This window comes from Mixophyes fleayi, chromosome 7, assembly GCF_038048845.1.
Source record: "Mixophyes fleayi isolate aMixFle1 chromosome 7, aMixFle1.hap1, whole genome shotgun sequence".
NCBI classification, from domain to species: domain Eukaryota; kingdom Metazoa; phylum Chordata; class Amphibia; order Anura; family Limnodynastidae; genus Mixophyes; species Mixophyes fleayi.
Window position 1 is genome coordinate 59,284,947 of NC_134408.1, and position 17,669 is coordinate 59,302,615.

Sequence of the window (17,669 nt, forward strand, 5' to 3'; positions counted from 1 at the left end):
TCAGGTGGATTTATAAATTGAAAACTTTGGCACCTGCTGGCCTCAATATAGATTTAGAATTGAAATCTTTTTTATAAATAGGTTGATCTTCTTTTGTAAGTTTTATACGTATCATGTTTATCTAACAATTATTTTATATATTTTATGATTTAATATGCGTTTTGTGCTTTTGTATTTATTTGTATCATATTGTAATTATTTTAGTTCGACAAGACCCTCTTCTTTTATGTGGGTTATGTTTAGATTGTCAGTAGAAGCAGTTATTTGCATAATGTGGTTTAGTATTAACATGTAAATGGTGATAATGTATAATTTGACTAGGTGATGCCCCCACTAGTATTTATGGTGAGTTTATATGATATATATTTATTTTTGGTCTATTTTAACCATTATTATATTTAGGTATTTTCTAATGAATGTAATTATTTACTGTTGTTTATTTATTTATCAATTTGTATACATCAATGGGAGATGACATATGAGGTCAGGTAGTGCATATGTAGGCATTATAACTATTACTGATACATTTAAGTTGTACATGCAACTACTATTGCCACTAATTAGAATTTCAACAATTTGTTGTTGCTGATTAAATACCGTTTTGTTACATATATGGCATGACCTATTACGTAAGGGATCCAATCAAGGAGGGTCTATTTAAAACGGACAGCCATCATGATTATATTGCTCTTGAAAAAGTTCTGTTAATGAGAACGAAACGCATTGAGCTGTTTAGATCTCATTTTAACCACTTACCTAGATGGCTCTTTTGAGCTCTGTATATGATTTATTGTTTTATTGTGACAGCCTCAGCGGACAATAATTTAAATAAAGTTGTTTGTAATCGTACCCGGCTACCCTTCCTGCTATTCCCCTAGAAGACTTGGCATTATATGCACACAAACCTACATACGCATCTACTCTATGTTCGGGTAACCGATGCTGACAGCTGGTACCGACCATATGGACAGAGGAGCAACTTTCCTTATTTATATGTAAGTAGCAGATGCTCCTTTTTTGGGGTGATATACATCAGATACTGACCTCGGTCTTTTTATCATTGCATGTCCAATTGGATTATAAACCGTGGGATATTACACATATTGGGACGGAATATTCTCTGCTATACATGGATTACGTTTTTGATTATTATATAATTATTTTGTTTTACAGCGATCAACATATTTGTATGGAATTACAGACTTTCTCTCCTAGTCATAACCATTATAACATTGATGACCTTTTTTCATTGCATTCACGTCCATATGTGATTATGTTCAGTTTCACTTGTCATCTATGCATTTTGTGGATTTGCTGTGCGCTATAGAATTGTTGTTATTTTGGCACATGAGAGTTCCCAGTCTGTATCTAGCTACACCCTAGTCTGACAAACTTTTGCCAACAGAAGACGGATTTGGTGTATTGTTATGCATTTGTAAACTACTTTTACCAAAAAGCAGTCTAAATATCTTTTAAAAATACAATTTTTTTATCCAAATTCAAAGACCTTTAAGACCATTTTGCAGGGTTTGGGCTACAGAGACAAATAAGCATCAGGTATATCTTAGCTAGAATATACTATACTTGGGGAAGCTCAGGAACATGCACATCAAATGATGATATGAAACATCTATATTTCAATGATACATTAATTGGCAGCAACTTAGTCTAGCAAACATATTTGTAAAGTGTATGTCACACATTTTGACAATAGTTTGTTCTGTATCTGAAAAAAGTGTGGTTAATCACAATCACTCTCCTCCTACCTATCCTATGCTCACCCTGCCACGAAACAGAGGAATGGACGTGGTAGAGGAGTCTCATATTATGCACCCAATGTGATTTTACCAGGCCCCCTTCTAGTGCGCAGGCCACTGCTTCAACACACTTTATCACAATTTGGACTGGAACCAAACTTGGGAGGTATTTATATGTGTTTGTACGTCCTTAAATATTACACCCTATTGGCATATCACACCTTAGTGATCAATGTACATGTGGAAAATGGAACATTCTTGGGGCCAAGTGGTTGATTTCTATTCAATATAAATATTTAATGAATCTGTCGTGTTTGGTACTTGTAAAGAAAATATTTTGGCCTAAATTGCCAAGATTTGCTTTTCAGCAACATTCAGCTAATATTGTTTAAACCATTTTATCACCCTTTCACTTTTTGTATATCATCATATTCACACTTGCAATAATGCCCACACTTTCATTACTAAGTTTTGTTGTAAATTAAATACGTTTTGCATTTCATATAATATCTTTATATGCTATACTGAAGCACAGTGCAACCAAACATTTTTTTACACAGATCAAGCACACATACACTGTATGTGAATAATAGTTGATTTTATTAGGAGCTTAATTAAATTATTACATGTTGAAAACTGAAGAAGATATTATTAGTCTTGCTTCCTCATGCTGTTGCAGGGATGTTAACTTGTAGCTTGAAACTCCTTTAATGTAGTTGTATAGATGTTTCAGTGGTAACCCTTGCCCAAAGCATCAGCCACCACACTAAATGCCTTCTCAAAGGCAGCCTGTATTTCAGGGGTAAAAGCTTCATGGAAGGTACGAGCCAAGACAATGACCAGAACCTTTCCAAAACGCTGAAAGAGACACAAATATATTAAGTTTATCATTTAAAATACCTACAGCATTGTAATAATAGTATGTTTTACATGTATTTAATGTAAAGTTGAATTACAATGTTGTTAGCAATGATTAGTATATATTGGAAAATCATTGCTACATTGAATCATCTTTAGTAATTTAGATTTAATGTCTCTTTGGAAATCATGTATAACATTTTTAAAATGCAGTGTGAGGTGAAAACAAGGTATTGAATACAAGTACAGAGTTTATAATTATATGAAATTAATCTAACATCTAAGTGTATATTTAATAATTTACCTTGAAGTTGGCTGGATCCACATGCAGCTTTTCAGAGTGATACTGGCTCAGCTTGGCATAATGCCCCTTGACATTGTCCAGGTGATGTAGGGCTTCTCCAATAGAGCGCACAACCTTTTCACCATGAGCTATGACCTTGGGGTTGTGGCAGATGGCTTCAGCAGAGCCCAGGTTACCAAAGTTAGGGAAGTATCTTTGAGTCCAGGGGTAGACACAAAGAAGCCTGGTGAGATAAAATATTTATATATATATATATATATGATATATTGCCAGACAAGAAATAGATGCGTGATACTATCCAGAACTATATATGCCATAAGTGACATATTTAATAAGTTAATGTTAATAAAATTCTGTGCTGTATGGTATGAACACAGGAGAACAGCCTTATATAGAAAGAAATCATGTCACCCAATACATATAAATTAATTATACTAAGGTATTTTATTTTGTTTTTGCTGCTATTTACCTGGAAAGACATTCTCCTCCAACATCCTTGGGATTTATTTGACTCCAGATAGAATTAATGCACTTAATCTCGCTATCTTCCCAGTGGACCATGGTGAGTGCTTTGGTATTTTGTGTTGAGCCTCTGAGAAAAGAATCTGGTGTTTTGCTCTCCTAAGCACTTGGTTTAAATAGAGTGTACATGGCCCTTCCTTCCCTCTATCTATTGGCTGCAGTGAAACACTTAGCTCCACTCCTCCTCATACACCTCTGCTCCACCCCCCCCCATTAAGCTGCTAACTAAAACTATATTACTTAAATATTTATTTTATATTTATTTAGAAAATATCTTGACAATTGATGGATGTAGGTTAAATTGAGAAGCAGTAAATATGTTTTGATACTTCTAATCTATTCCTATGTTCAGAAAAATACATTGACATTAATAATACATTACTTTGTATGATATACAATGGTTCCCAAACTTTGTGATGTTGTGACACATAAGTCAACACAGATGCAATTAGTACAATTAATGTATCTGTTAAAACACTAATGTTTGAACATCGCAAAACCAGAATATTGTATAAATTTATGCATGTCTGAACATCAAAAGTAAATACAGCTGATTTGTTTTCATTTGTAATTAAAGTAAAATATTTATTGCATATATTCAACATATTTTAAGTTTTCCTGTTTTTCCCATTCTTGTGAAATATCCATCCTGATATAGTGACATGTGTAATCTTCCTATAGTAGCAAATGAATTAATGTAAAGACAGACAAACGTATGATTTATAATAAACAAGTGACATTGTATAAACTCACGTGAATTATATTTGTACAAATATTGTTTTGTTTTCATTTAATTAGAAACACAATTGGATTAAAAGGTATGGTATATTATACACTTTAAAATATAAAGTTTTTTGAAGTTATCCTGTGCTAAGCTAAGGGGCGCTGAGAGAGGGGTTGGTACAAAGTAGCCCCAAAGTTTAGGGGGAGGATTGGGCTCCGAGGAGTGTCTCAAGAAGTGGCCATACCAGGATTACTTTTGACGGCCCTGGTTATACTAAACTAGGAATTACTCCTAGATCCTTAAGCTTTGGATCATTCATTAAGCAATTTTGTGTGTGCAAGGGGTAGTAGGGAGGTATGACTACAATGTCTGCCATTAGTTAAGAGCAGTTGGGAAAAAGTACATACTAGCAAGCAGTACAATATCAATTTGTTAAATGACTTAAACTAGTCACTATAATGCTTTGTATGATATAAACAGAGGCAATGAACATGTTTCCTATACATAGTATATATAACATTATTTTTTATTTTGGTTTTTAGGAACTTGTAATCCCCAGTTACAAATGTTACCAAGGTAAAATGTTTTATTTTAGGTTTACATCACTTTTGTCTTAAATTACATATAATTTTAAATAAGCATGATGGCATGTATAAATGTACTTGTGGTGCACGTAAACGGGGTAGAAAGAGTTTAAAATAAATCCAATTTTTTACTTCTAGTTTGTTTTAAATATTATTTAAGCATTTGATGCTAGTAAAGTACATGTATTCGCACAACTTTAATTTTGTTAGTACGCTCTCTTCCCCCCCCAGGAGAAGTATGGAGATCCCTGGCCAGGAACATTTACGGTTCAGCAGAACTCCTCTCCTCCATCACTGCACAGGGTATTTTCTCAACATGGATAAGTCATATATTAACAGCACTGTTTCTAACACAGGCGCTATCACAACACTATTTGCATCTCCCCTTTGTCCTAGTTTTCATGAAGGGGATTATCCAACACAACACTGACTGGTGTCAGTTCTGCCATACTGTGATGTCCTTGATTTGGGACCTCCACAATTTTGCTACTTGGGGTTTTTACTAATAATTTACCTTGGACTTTTCTCTTAAGTACCATATAGTAGACATATCAACTGAGTATGAAATATATTTTTATGTAAAATATATGTATAGCTTTGTATTACCACTGTGTTGCAGATCTAAAAATAATTGCTCAACCAACAATCTATAGATTATTACATTATTCAAAGCTCTCCATGAATTTGATTAACTATCGCATATGTTATTTTGTTGTTAATGCTTTGCCATAATAACAACAGCTGCCATTTATCTTCAAGTGTACATTTTGTCTATAGATTGCTGAGAGAAATGTAAAATAATTGTGTAATGTCTTGATTTTAACTATATACATTTCTTTAAAATGACATTATTTATAGGTAATATATTTTATTTGTAAATCTCCAACATATTCTGCAGTGCAGAGTTGGAACTAACAAGCATTGGTTGCCGTACAGCAACAGAGCATGAGGCAAATATAATTTGGGGAAGTCTACAGCCTCGCACCCACCAGAGTCAATTTTATATTATTGTTAGGTAATGCACGAAGGTGGGTCTGAAAATAGAAACCATTGTTTCCAATGACGCCATACCGACTACTCATGTTACTTGTGTTCAGGATCATTACAAGTTTCCGATCGCTGCCTGCTGTATGCAATTCATTTAAAAGGGAATAAGATAACTTTTTTTGCATACAGTGATGATTTGATATAGCAGCATCATTATAAAATAATGTTTTATTTATTGTTTGTTAATTAATAGATTTGTTTAAATTTAGGTAAAAAAATAACAATGCAGTTTATTATATTGTTGTTTTTGTAATAAAGCATTGCACTTTTAAACAGTGTTTCTCATACTGGGTTCCGCAGAACCCCAAGATTCCGCCAAAGGGTGTCAGGGGTTCCTCAGGATTACATTGTGCAATAGAGGAAAAAATCCACTGCTGCTTCACACCAGAAGATGCTGCGGAAAATTCTATGCCTTGTTTATAGCACGGCTTGGGAGGGTGATGGGATATGTAGAGGTAGGGGTTCCTCCTAGTTCCTCTGTAGATTTATCATTTAGAGCCATCTAACTTGCTTTGGTGTATTGATACTGGTGCCACTGAACATTACAGTGAAAGTCTTCAGCAGGTTATAGTACTACCAAAATAGAAAATATGATGTTATTTCATTATCCATATGCAAAATTAGGCTGGGATACGTTTTTCTGAATGGGAGAATTGCGACAATTGTGACAATTAGTATAGCGACAGAAAAATTCTGAAACACACAGAGAACATTTCCGACATGGCTCATATAAATTCAGACTACAGAAAAAGATGGCAGTCACCATTTTAGGTGACGACAATTCCCACTGCCAGCATTTTCTGTAGACGGAATTGATATGATCCGTGTTGGAAATGTTCTCTGTGTGTTTTACAGTAAGTCTGTATTTCTTTCATGTCGCCCTTATAGTAATTAGGAATAGGAATACTAAATAGGAATATTTCTGTCGCTATACTAAGTGTCACAATTGTAGCATTTGGAATAATGACTACCACAGCAAAATATGCTATAAAAGTTTTGATCTTGTAGTAACATAGGAGAATGGCAACTAAATATAACCTAATGAAACCATTAATACTGTCACACACTTTGGACCCTGCTGCTTCTATTTGCTGGCTGAGGTTGCTCTAACTTTGATATTAATAGCAATTTCATACATGATGACGATACAATAGGTTACAATTATACAAAGAAATAAAAAACTATCTTAAGCACTGTACAAATATAAGAGTTGTACCACTTTTGCAGTTGATATTTTTACATGTATCTTCTTATTTCTTAAAAAAAATGTAATTAATAAAAAAATAAGAATGTACAATAACAGACAGCAGTTTGTTTCGCCTTCATTATTTTGGCTTACAGCCATCTGACCATGAAAGAGCGTTTGAGGTTACCACACACCCAAAACCTGAAAAATAAGAGATAAAAACGCCCTTTTTGGGAATTTTGATAAAGTTTTAATGTGCACAGCTGATAAATTATTTTAGAACACGCCAATGTCTGCACACCTTCAATTGAAGATTGCATGTCATGCTGAACATTTTGAAATGCCAAGAAAAAAATACTGTATCACCATAAAATGTGGGCCAAGCTACTATAAACAAATAACGTATATTTAAAGCTGCACTACCAGTATGTGTAGTAGTAGTTTGATTTAGAGTTTAGTGCCCCATAAAATATGTGCTTTATAGTTATATATAAATTTATAATAACAGTGATACTAATGAAAAACAGACCAATAGATAGATACTCCAATATAAGAATCTTGCCTAATGTCTACCACCCCTTAATTACCCAAGTCACATCTAGCCATTCTGATCTCTGCCCTTTCACGTAATCTTTGTCTCCTTGCCATATGTCTGACCCCTTTGTCTCGACTGCTTTTGCCGCTGCCCTGTTATATCATCCGTATGTGTGTGCGATGTCTGCTGCCTTCTAGTCTCACACCTGCCCCCCTTTGTGCCACAAATGTTACTTGTAATAACAGTTTGGGATATAACGTACTTGATTCACAATTGTATTGATGAATATTGAATATGCATTAAAGTTGCTTGGTACAACCAAATCAAGGATCAGGTGAAGGATTGTGCTATGAAATGTTGTACATATTCTATGCAGCCCCTGCTCCTCTGGGTGCCTCCATGTACCTGGTTGATTCGGACTCCATAAAGTCAATTGCAAGAAGACACACTCACAGGTAAAGGGGAATAAGCCACTTGGCACATTTATTGGTATAAAGGCCTAGTAACCTGTAACCTGACACCTTGTATTATGAGTAAAAGTTTTTCTCTATAAACAGCAATGGACACAGGTGTAACTATGGCGCTTTAAGGGTTAGTGTGACGAATGCAAAAACTTGAAATAGAACTTAATTTATACAATGGAATACCATGCGCAATAGAAACAAACGCCTGTCTTTACAATGCCAATGTGAAGCACATGCAGGAGGGAAATGACAATAATACATAAGTGTTGTGATAATACACTGGTAATAACTCCTTTAGTGAAGCAGAACTACATAGCAATAAAGCAGATTTACACTGTTAATATATTCAAGAAATTACAACCTGAATCAGCAATGATAATAGGGATTGTAGTCCACGTTTTGCTTTTTCGTGGGAGGAGGAGGCTAGGTGAGCATGTAGTCTGTTCAGTGCGTGGGGCAACTGGAGTCTTAACACACACACACACACACACACACACACACACACACGTAGGTACTATTCCTGAACTAGTACAATTGGTGTAGTGGAGAGGGGGGAATTAGTCTCTTAAACAGCAGTCACTACTAAGTGTATGTGACTAGATCACTTATAAGTAACTTATGGTATAAATTTATTTAAAGAAAATAGCGCAGGGTGCTTATTTATATGATTGGAAATGCACTCATGCCTAAGGTATATTTTTTTATTTCTGGTAAGCATTTATTTGAGGCAGTCTGTGTGTAGTTTCTAGAGGATGTCCTCATTAAGGCTAATTAAGTCTATTCAATGTGAGTGACCAACACTTGAGCACACCACAGGAGGTCGTTACTGTGAGTTTCTGAGTAGCTTTTCTTAAGGGTCTTAGAACCTGTCTGAATTTTGTAAACATCACATGATGTAGGATATCACAGAAGTGTAAGTTTTGTTAAGTATAAATTGCATTTAAAATCTAAAAACATCCTGAGATCTGATGGAAATCTGAGGAAATCAGTTTGATGTGGAAGTTAAATTGTGTTAGATGCAGGATTAGAGTACATCCTGATGTTAATGTTTGAATGACATATTGCAGTCTGTGCGGAGCCTTCTCTGATCAGTGGGATGGCTTACCCCTGCCAAGACTAGTCTCTAAAACTGTATAAAAACAGAGCCCTTGTACACTGGAATGTATCATTCTGAAGTTCCATCTGACCTGACCACTGATACCTTTAATCAGTGAAACTGTCCTTGTCATGACACTTTTACTAAATAAACATCACTCTGCTGCAAGACCCTGCTTGATAACTTCTTCAATATTGCTGTATTCCTGTGACCTACAGGTTAGACCCTAAATCTAATCCGTCCTCTAGCTGTTCTGAAGTTTGGACCCAGCTCCTAGTACCACCATTCTGCCCGCTACCCAGCAGCTATTGCCAGTGTGATAGGCCAGGGGGTATCCATCCACAGCACCCTGATCCATAGTAAGTGGTCAGGGTACCAGCCCAGGTGTACCAGCACAGGAGTATACTAGCACCGACAGTTACCCAGAAAGAACGTGGTTCTAGATGCCATAAAGGAGTCCAGTGGTGGCAGAAGGCTCCTCCTATTGTGATAGGAGGGGCATATTCGGAATAACGAAAGGGGACGGTGGCAAAGTAAGCCCAACTGGTTCCCAGCAACAACAGACAGGGTGGCATAGGAGGTCCATCCTGTCACAGTGTATGATTAGGTGTGATTTGGTGAGGGCGCAGTACAGTCATGGGCAAAAGTTTTTAGAATGACACAAGTATTGGTTTTCACAAAATTTGCTGCTTCAGTGTTTTTAGACATTTTTGTCAGATGTTGCTATGGTATACTGAAGTAAAATTACAAGCATTTCATAAATGTCAAAGCCTTTAATTGACAATGGGTCTTATTCATTAAGGAACTTAGACAAGAAATTTCTTACTTAAGTCTTCTGGACAAAACCATGTAAAAATGAAAGGGGTGAAAATTAGTTTGCTACTTTGCACATAAATTAATTACTGACTGTTTTTTCATGTAGCACACAAATACTTGATACCTTATTTGTACACTGAAATTTAAAGTTGATATTTGTGTGCTACATGAAAAAACAGCCATTATTTAACTTATGTGCCAAATAGAAAACTAGACTTCACTCCTTTCATTTTAACATGGTTTTGTCCAGGAGACTTAAATAAGAAATTTCTTGCCTAAGTTCTTTAATGAATCAGGCCCAATTACATTAAGTTTATGTAAAGAGTCAATATTTGCAGTGTTGACCCTTCTTTTTGAAGACCTCTGCAATTCGTCCTGGCATGCTGCCAATCAACTTCTTGGCCACATACTGACTGATGGCCGCCCATTCTTTCCTAACCAATGCTTGGAGTTTGTCAGTCCTCACCAGTTCAATCCCTGTACCTTTTTCAGAATATCAGTCTGTCCCTGATGTTTTTCCTGGAGGGGAGTGGCTTGTTTACTGGCCTTCTTGATACCTGGCCTTCCTCCAAAAGTCTTCACCTCAATGTATGTGCAGATGCACTCACACCTGCCTGCTGCCATTCCTAAGCAAGCTCTGCACTGGTGGTGCCCCGAGCCCTGCAGCTGAATCAACTTTAGGAGACGTTTCCGGCGCTTGCTGGACGTTCTTGGGTGCCCTGCAGCCTTCTTCATAAATATTAAACCTCTCTTGAAGTTCTTGATGATCCGATAAATAGTTGATTTAGGTGCAATCTTACTAGCAGCAATATCCTTGCCTGTGAAGCCCTTTTTGTGCAAAGCAATGATTGCACGTGTTTCCATGCAGTTAACCGAGAAAGATCAATGATTTCAAGCACCACTCTGTATTTAAAGCTTCCAGTTTGTTATTCTAACTATCAGCATGACAGAGTGATCTCCAGCCTTGTCCTCGTCAATACTCTCACCCGTGTTACCGAGAGAATCACTGACCTGATGTCAGCTGGTCCTTTTGTGGCAGGGCTAAAATGCAGTGGAAATGTTTTTGGTATAAAGTTCATTGTCATGGCAAAGAGGGACTTTGAAATTAATTGCAATTCATCTGATCCCTCTTCATGATATTCTGGAGTATATGCAAATTGCCATTATAAAAAGGCAGCAGAATTTGTGAAAAATAATATTTGTGTCATTCTCAAAACTTTTGGCCATGACTGTACACACTATACAAGTCTTACAAGATTTACCGTCAGATCTGTGCCCTTCATCTGTCATAAACATCTGCTGAAACAACAAACAACTAAAAAAAAATTGGATCTCAATAGTAATCTATGTACAGCCCCCTGAATCCAAAAATTGCTCAGTTTTTGAAGCAGAGGGGCAACATATGATTAACAGAGGAAGAACAATGATTTTAAGCACTACCCTACTTTTAAAGCTTCCAGTCTGTTATTCTAACTCAATCAGCATGACAGAGTGATCTCCAGCCTTGTCCTCGTAAATACTCTCACCTGTGTTAGTGAGAGACTCACTGACCTGATGCCTGCTGGTCCTTTTGTGGCAGGGCTGAAATGCAGTGGAAATGTTGTTTTTGGGATCAAGCTCATTGTCATCACTAAGAGGGACTGAGGCAGCAGACTTTGTGAAAAATAATATTTGTGTCATTCTCAAAACTTTTGGCAATGACTATAGTCTTAGCAATGTAGGGCAATCCAGGGCAGTACCTCTGTCTCAAACAGACTGCCCCAAGGGCATAGAACTCTGTATGAGCTGCAGTGCAGAGTTAGGAATGCTCTTCTCAATAGGACAGACTCATTCACTGTATAAGAATATGGCAGACATCAGCTTGAGTTATCTGAACTGAAGATTATTAGACTAAATTCCAGATTTTATTTTGCTTGAAGGTTCTCTGAAGGTTATTATGACATCCTGTTCATCTTTAGAATCAGGAAATTCCTCTTGAAATATACATAAATGCCCAGAAAAGTATTGTACTATAAGATTTCCAAATTTATGTTATGAACACCTTTCATCCGAGGAGGGATCTTTCTACTGATGTATATGATTTTTTTTGGATTGCTTAGTGAAAACTATCTCTCCATATAGGTTGATAAGGTAGTTTTATAATGTAATATTTATTCATTCATAATATCTAATTGGAGTGCAAAACGCTACAATTTTTTTCTTGAAAGAAAAAATGGTAATTCATTACCTGTATTAGTAGATTATTTTGGATTTTATTGGGTAAATTTCACGTGGTCAAATTGGGGAAGAGTGCAAGCCATCAATACAGTTCAATATGCCTCTCATATATATCACTAGAGATATCTCACAGTCATCACTGTTCCTTGCTATGACATGGATAAATATTAGAAGAAGAATGGAAAAGACATTTTATAGAAGATAAAGCTTGTATTCTGAATTTTTCACATTTTTCATGTTTTGAACATATTACATTTTATGTTTCCATTTAAATAATACAGCAAGTGGGTCACAATGAGTTATGGGGAAATTTACTGCCTCAAGGAAAATTGTTTTGTCAATGTGAAACTTACACAACATGAATAAATAATTTTTGTCACATATGAAAGATTGTAGTAAAAACTAATAAAACAATGGGTTTTAATATACCCATTCTTTACCTAGTTCCGCAGCATAACAAATAAGGGGCTCATGTTAAGTTGAACGTAAATTATGTCCTTTGCTTGTAATATGATTTTTTACATCTGAGCATGCGCACAAACTACTAATTTTGTAATTAGTCCTTTTAGCGCTTGTTGAGAAGTAAAAGCTACTATACACCAAGAGCGCAATTTGGGTTCAACTTAACATGAGCCCCTAAGTGGTTATTCCTCTATACAGAAGACACATAGTAATGTTTATCTAGATGTATTCTGCTAAGAGAAATTATAGAAATAGTGTCAGGTTTCATAAAATGTAATAAGAGGTAGAAATAAGCACATAACAATAAAAGATTCCCTATCACTGAAATATATCTTAGGAAATTTTAATATTTTGTTTTTTTTTAAAACATCAGAATTTTGAAAGGATATAATAAACGTTTAGTTTTTGTTGTGCCACGTCATTCATTTCCACATGATCAGACTCACTGATGGATCCATAGTCTGACGCCAATTCTTGAGCCAATCCCTACCCTATCCCAGGAGTGCCTCAATATAAAAATAGTCTTTTCTCTTCTTCATGAAACAGTAGGATACAACTACTACTTGAGAGTACCCATATCGCACAAGATTTATTTTTTACATTGAACACAATGGACATGTAGCTATATGAAAGGACTGATACCCTGAGATCTAGTGTGACAGGTCTTTTCTTATTATCCAGATAACTTGTTGCTCCAATAAGGGTTTAAAGAAAGTGTTGTTAGCTGATTTTTGTGATTGACACCCGTCTAATAGATGATATAATGAGTATTCACAAGGACTAAGGATACACCACGTCCACAAGAACCCTAATCCTGATCTGTGAGGTTGTTGCTTATAGGCAGGAAGAACAAAATTCAAACCTGCTGAACATATCATCAGCCCCTTTTATTTCATTGAGTTCAATTTGTGTCCATCTTATTTATATTAGCCATGTTAATTACATTTGCATAGAAGGAAAAAAAGTGTTTGCAGAAATTTTACTAACTTGCAACAAAAATGACTACATGGAGTCAAGTTATGTTATTGCAAATATCTAATGTAATATGAACCATTCCCTTTATTCAATACTCATGTTTGTCTCTGTATTTACTGTTATTACACATTGTACATTTATAGAGATGTTTTTAGTCTTTATTTAAGAATATATGTTTGTTTTCAAAACTTTCTTATTTTCTGTGTGCTTTATGTAGCATATGAACAGTTACATATGGAACATTGGAGATAAACAACAGTGGATATAATATTTTGAACATTTTCAGTACCCATTTGCAACAAGTGTAGTTTATGTGTCAGATATATTTTGCACATGATAGTGTCTCTTGTTTTGGTTGGAAACCTTTTAATGATCGATTCCCTAAAACAACACTTCATTTAAATTTAAAAAAAAACTATCTACAACAAGAATACTAATAAAACCAGATACAAATGACTTAAGTTCAATCCATTTTATTTTTTATATTTCAGCTTGCTGTCTTAATAAGTTTGAATTATATGATGTTACTGCATCATCTGCCATTCTTGATCTCCTTAGCGGTATTTGGATGTCAAACAACACCCAATCCTAGCCAGGAATTTGTCCAGAGCCTGATGAGTGCAACAGTCAAACTTTTTAGAGTGATGTTTAGCAATAACCACCAGGAGGTGGTGAGATAGGAGCTGGATTGGAAAGAGAAACAGTAATAAGATTTAGCTATCACACAAATACAATCATAATGGTCCTACATTGTATAACTAACCATACACAAAAATTCTACAATAGCAGTCACTGATTAACACTCACTGGAAAGTTGCCAGGATCCACTCTCAGTTTAAAGGCATGGAGGTCACTCAGTTTATCCAGGGCTCCCTCAATGTTGTCCAAATGTTTGACAGCTTCAGTCAGAGCTTCAATTACCTTCTTTCCGTGGTTTGCAACCTGTGGAGTAATCTGGTGGCAGTCAAAATCGGGGAAGTAAGTCTTGGTCTGGGGATCGCAAAGGAACAGACTGCAAAAGAAAACGTGAAGCGATAAATCACATGATGCATTCGTGATAGAAATAATATATAAAGACTAGGAGATTCCTGTAATGTAGAAATATGACTATGCACCCATACCACACAGCGACTTCAATCCCATGCACAGCGATTTATCTTACCTGTACAGAGCTTCTCCGCCATACTTTTCAGGATTAGCAGCGACACATGGCCAGATGGCCTGGATGTGTGCCTTGTTCTCAACGCTGAGGGCCATGGTGGTTAGTTATGATGTTCAATGAGTACACTGATGAAGCAGCTCTTCACTGCCGACTTTATATGCGGTTCTTGTGCCGGAATACAGGCGCACGCCTTCTTCATCTATTGGACCGGCCCGAGTCCAGCTCCTCCCGGAGCCACAGCTTCCACACCCATTCATCTTGAATAATCGCCAAGGGAGCAACCTAGCCCGATTCTAATGTTCCCTGAAAGGTCTTAAAATAACGAGAGCACCAGGTTACTGTAAAATAAACAATTATAAAGTCAGTAAAACTTGCAAATACTTTCGGGTTGAGCACAATATATTAACAGAGTATTCCTGAATGAGGAGAAGTACAATATATATATATATATATATATATATATATATATATATATATATATATATATATATATATATATATATGAGATACCCTGGAATATGATGATGGGAATTCATGAACTCCTCAATTTCACATAGTTTCACATAATGTCTGATAGATTAAGACAGTCAAGATAGTGGCCTATTTAGCAAGCATTGTAAAGTGTATAACATGGGTTTCTGCTTAATTTTAAGGTATGTGCTGTCTGATTAATATGAAGTTATCTGGGAAATATATAAATAGGATGAAATTAAAAAGAAGGAAACAAAGCAAAGAAATATCACATTCTTTAACTTGTTTTACAACAATGTTAGTTCCCAGTACCAGAGTATCTAAATTGGGTGTAGGCAGTGCATATTGCTAGTAAGGTACGTTAGCTAACAATTCTATTTGTTTGCTGGTATTGGGTAAGAAAATATATTCTGCATATTTCTGTCACAGTGGTTATATGTGATAATAATTGATGCATAACTAAAAAAAATTATAGATACATGAGTAATTTAGAATATGTATGTATACACTAACTATATCTGATACATATAATCATTACAGTACATTTTATAAGCCATTATACCCTGTACAAAAAAAGTATTGTGATTGGGAGCTCAGAATTGCTACTAAACAAAAACATGGGCGAGCTGCAGATTATTATATAAAATAGTGCTGATGGTTTTAAGGATGAAAATCATACTGACATTTAAGACAAAATATTTATATGTCCTGTATTTCTATACATTTTCATACATGAAATGGATATAGAGGGAATATGTTAATATAGCAACATATGACTACATGTTTTTGTGCAATTTTATTTTGAAATGCAAAGCATCACAGCTTTAAATCTGCAACCCCATTCATACTGCACCAAAATCCCGGGTTTTTGCCGGGGCGAGCTCAAACGACCCGGGTCTTGGTGCAGTATGAATGGTACAAGTCAAAAATCCCGGGTCTAAAAACCCGGGTCTTCAACCCGGGATTTATCGAGGGGTAATTCCCGGGTCGGACCCGGGTTGCCTGCACTATGAATGGTGCAACCCGGGTTTTTAAACCCGGGTTGCACAGAAAACAAGCTGATTGGCTGTCTGCCTGTCTCTGGAGGATGATGTCATCGGTGGGAGCCCGTGGAAGATTCGAGAAGGAGTTTAGGAGAAATGGTGGATGGTGGAGTGCAGATCAAGCTGAAGCAGAATCGGAGTTTGTTGGAGAAAATTGCTTTTATTTCACTGAAAAAGTGTGTGCGTCAAAAAACCAGTCACCTTTCAATGACATCACCATTTTTCAGCCAATGAAAACTGCTCTGGTGATGACTCCCACAAATTGCCAGGGCACAGACTTGTGCAGTATGAATGGGGTCAACCCGGGAAATTCCCGGGTCCGAAGTGCAGTATGAATGGTGTTTCTGAGCTGGGACGCTCCGAGCCCCGCCAAAAACCCAGCTTGAAAAACCCGGGATATTGCCGGGGCGGCAGTATGAAAGCGGTATTATTCCTCTCTCTGGACTCTTGTATTGCATTTTATTTGTGATGGGGAAGAAAATGCATCCAGTATGTTTAGAATAGGGTATAAATTACACTGTCATCAGAGTTATGTAAAATATACACTTATGTTTGGATCTAAAGAGTGTTAATATGTTATTTATGTTCAACAGATAAATCATAGCACACAATTTTACATGTTTACTTTTTTTATTGTCTTGAAATAAATATATGGCATGTGGCACACAAACCAGCGTATATCTGCAGTTACAGTGCTTCCGGAAACAGCGCTTAACTTTTTCCACATTTTGTTATGTTACAGCCTTATTCCAAAATGGAATAAATTTTCTTTTTTTCCCCTCAAAATTCTACACACAATACCCCATAATGACAACTTGAATTTTTTTTTTTGAGATTTTTCAAATTTAATAAAAATAAAAAACTAAGAAATCACATGTACATAAGTATTCACAGCATTTGCTCAATACTTTGTTGATGCACCTTTGGCAGCAATTACAGCCTTGAATATGATGCCACAAGCTTGGCACACCTATCTTTGGGCATTTCGCCCATTCCTCTTTGCAGCACCTCTCAAGCTCCATCAGGTTGGAAGGGAATCGTCGGTGCGCAGCCATTTTCAGATATCTCCATAGATGCTCATTCGGATTCAAGTCTGGCCTCTGGCTGGGTCACTCAAGGACATTCACAGAGTTGTCCTGAAGCCACTCCTTTGATATGTTGGCTGTGTGCTTAGGGTCGTTGTTCTGCTGAAAGATGAAACGTCGCCCCAATCTGAGCTCTCTGGATCGGGTTTTCATCCAGGATGTCTCTGTACATTGCTGCATTCATCTTTCCTTCTATCCTGACTAGTCTCCCAATTTGTAGAATGTACTAAATAAATAATAGCTAGAATCTGATTGGTTGCTATAGGCAACATCTCCACTTTTTCAAACCCGCAGTTTAGTTAATATATCCCTTAGACTATAAATTTACGACAAAGTGTAGTAGTCAGGTCTACAAAATAAA

At 36.2% G+C, this 17,669-nt stretch overlaps 2 protein-coding genes across 2 annotated transcripts; both read right to left on the reverse strand.

Annotated features, from left to right (window-relative positions):
- Positions 1–2,338: 2,338 nt before the first annotated feature.
- On the reverse strand, positions 2,339–3,540 carry LOC142097755 (hemoglobin subunit beta-2-like). The gene is made up of 3 exons (XM_075179863.1): positions 3,389–3,540; positions 2,920–3,142; positions 2,339–2,615 (listed from the first exon to the last, which is right to left on the reverse strand). The coding sequence occupies exons 1-3, from the start codon at positions 3,478–3,480 to the stop codon at positions 2,487–2,489; spliced, it is 444 nt and encodes a 147-aa protein (XP_075035964.1). The 5' UTR covers positions 3,481–3,540; the 3' UTR covers positions 2,339–2,486.
- Positions 3,541–14,004: 10,464 nt separating this feature from the next.
- LOC142097756 (hemoglobin subunit alpha-2-like) lies at positions 14,005–14,867 on the reverse strand. Its single transcript, XM_075179865.1, has 3 exons — positions 14,710–14,867; positions 14,355–14,559; positions 14,005–14,230 (listed from the first exon to the last, which is right to left on the reverse strand). Exons 1-3 carry the CDS (start codon positions 14,802–14,804, stop codon positions 14,102–14,104), a joined length of 429 nt encoding a protein of 142 aa, XP_075035966.1. The 5' UTR covers positions 14,805–14,867; the 3' UTR covers positions 14,005–14,101.
- Between the last annotated feature and the right edge of the window lie 2,802 nt (positions 14,868–17,669).

Excerpts from the sequence above, each read along its gene's own strand:
- LOC142097755 (XM_075179863.1), bottom strand. The coding sequence starts at position 3,480 with ATGGTCCACTGGGAAGATAGCGAGATTAAGTGCATTAATTCTATCTGG. Across the intron at positions 3,143-3,388 it reads GGAGGAGAATGTCTTTCCAG|GCTTCTTTGTGTCTACCCCT; the intron begins GTAAATAGCAGC and ends TTATCTCACCAG. Across the intron at positions 2,616-2,919 it reads TGGATCCAGCCAACTTCAAG|CGTTTTGGAAAGGTTCTGGT; the intron begins GTAAATTATTAA and ends TGTCTCTTTCAG.
- LOC142097756 (XM_075179865.1), bottom strand. The coding sequence starts at position 14,804 with ATGGCCCTCAGCGTTGAGAACAAGGCACACATCCAGGCCATCTGGCCA. Across the intron at positions 14,560-14,709 it reads GGCGGAGAAGCTCTGTACAG|TCTGTTCCTTTGCGATCCCC; the intron begins GTAAGATAAATC and ends TTTCTTTTGCAG. Across the intron at positions 14,231-14,354 it reads TGGATCCTGGCAACTTTCCA|CTCCTATCTCACCACCTCCT; the intron begins GTGAGTGTTAAT and ends TTTCCAATCCAG.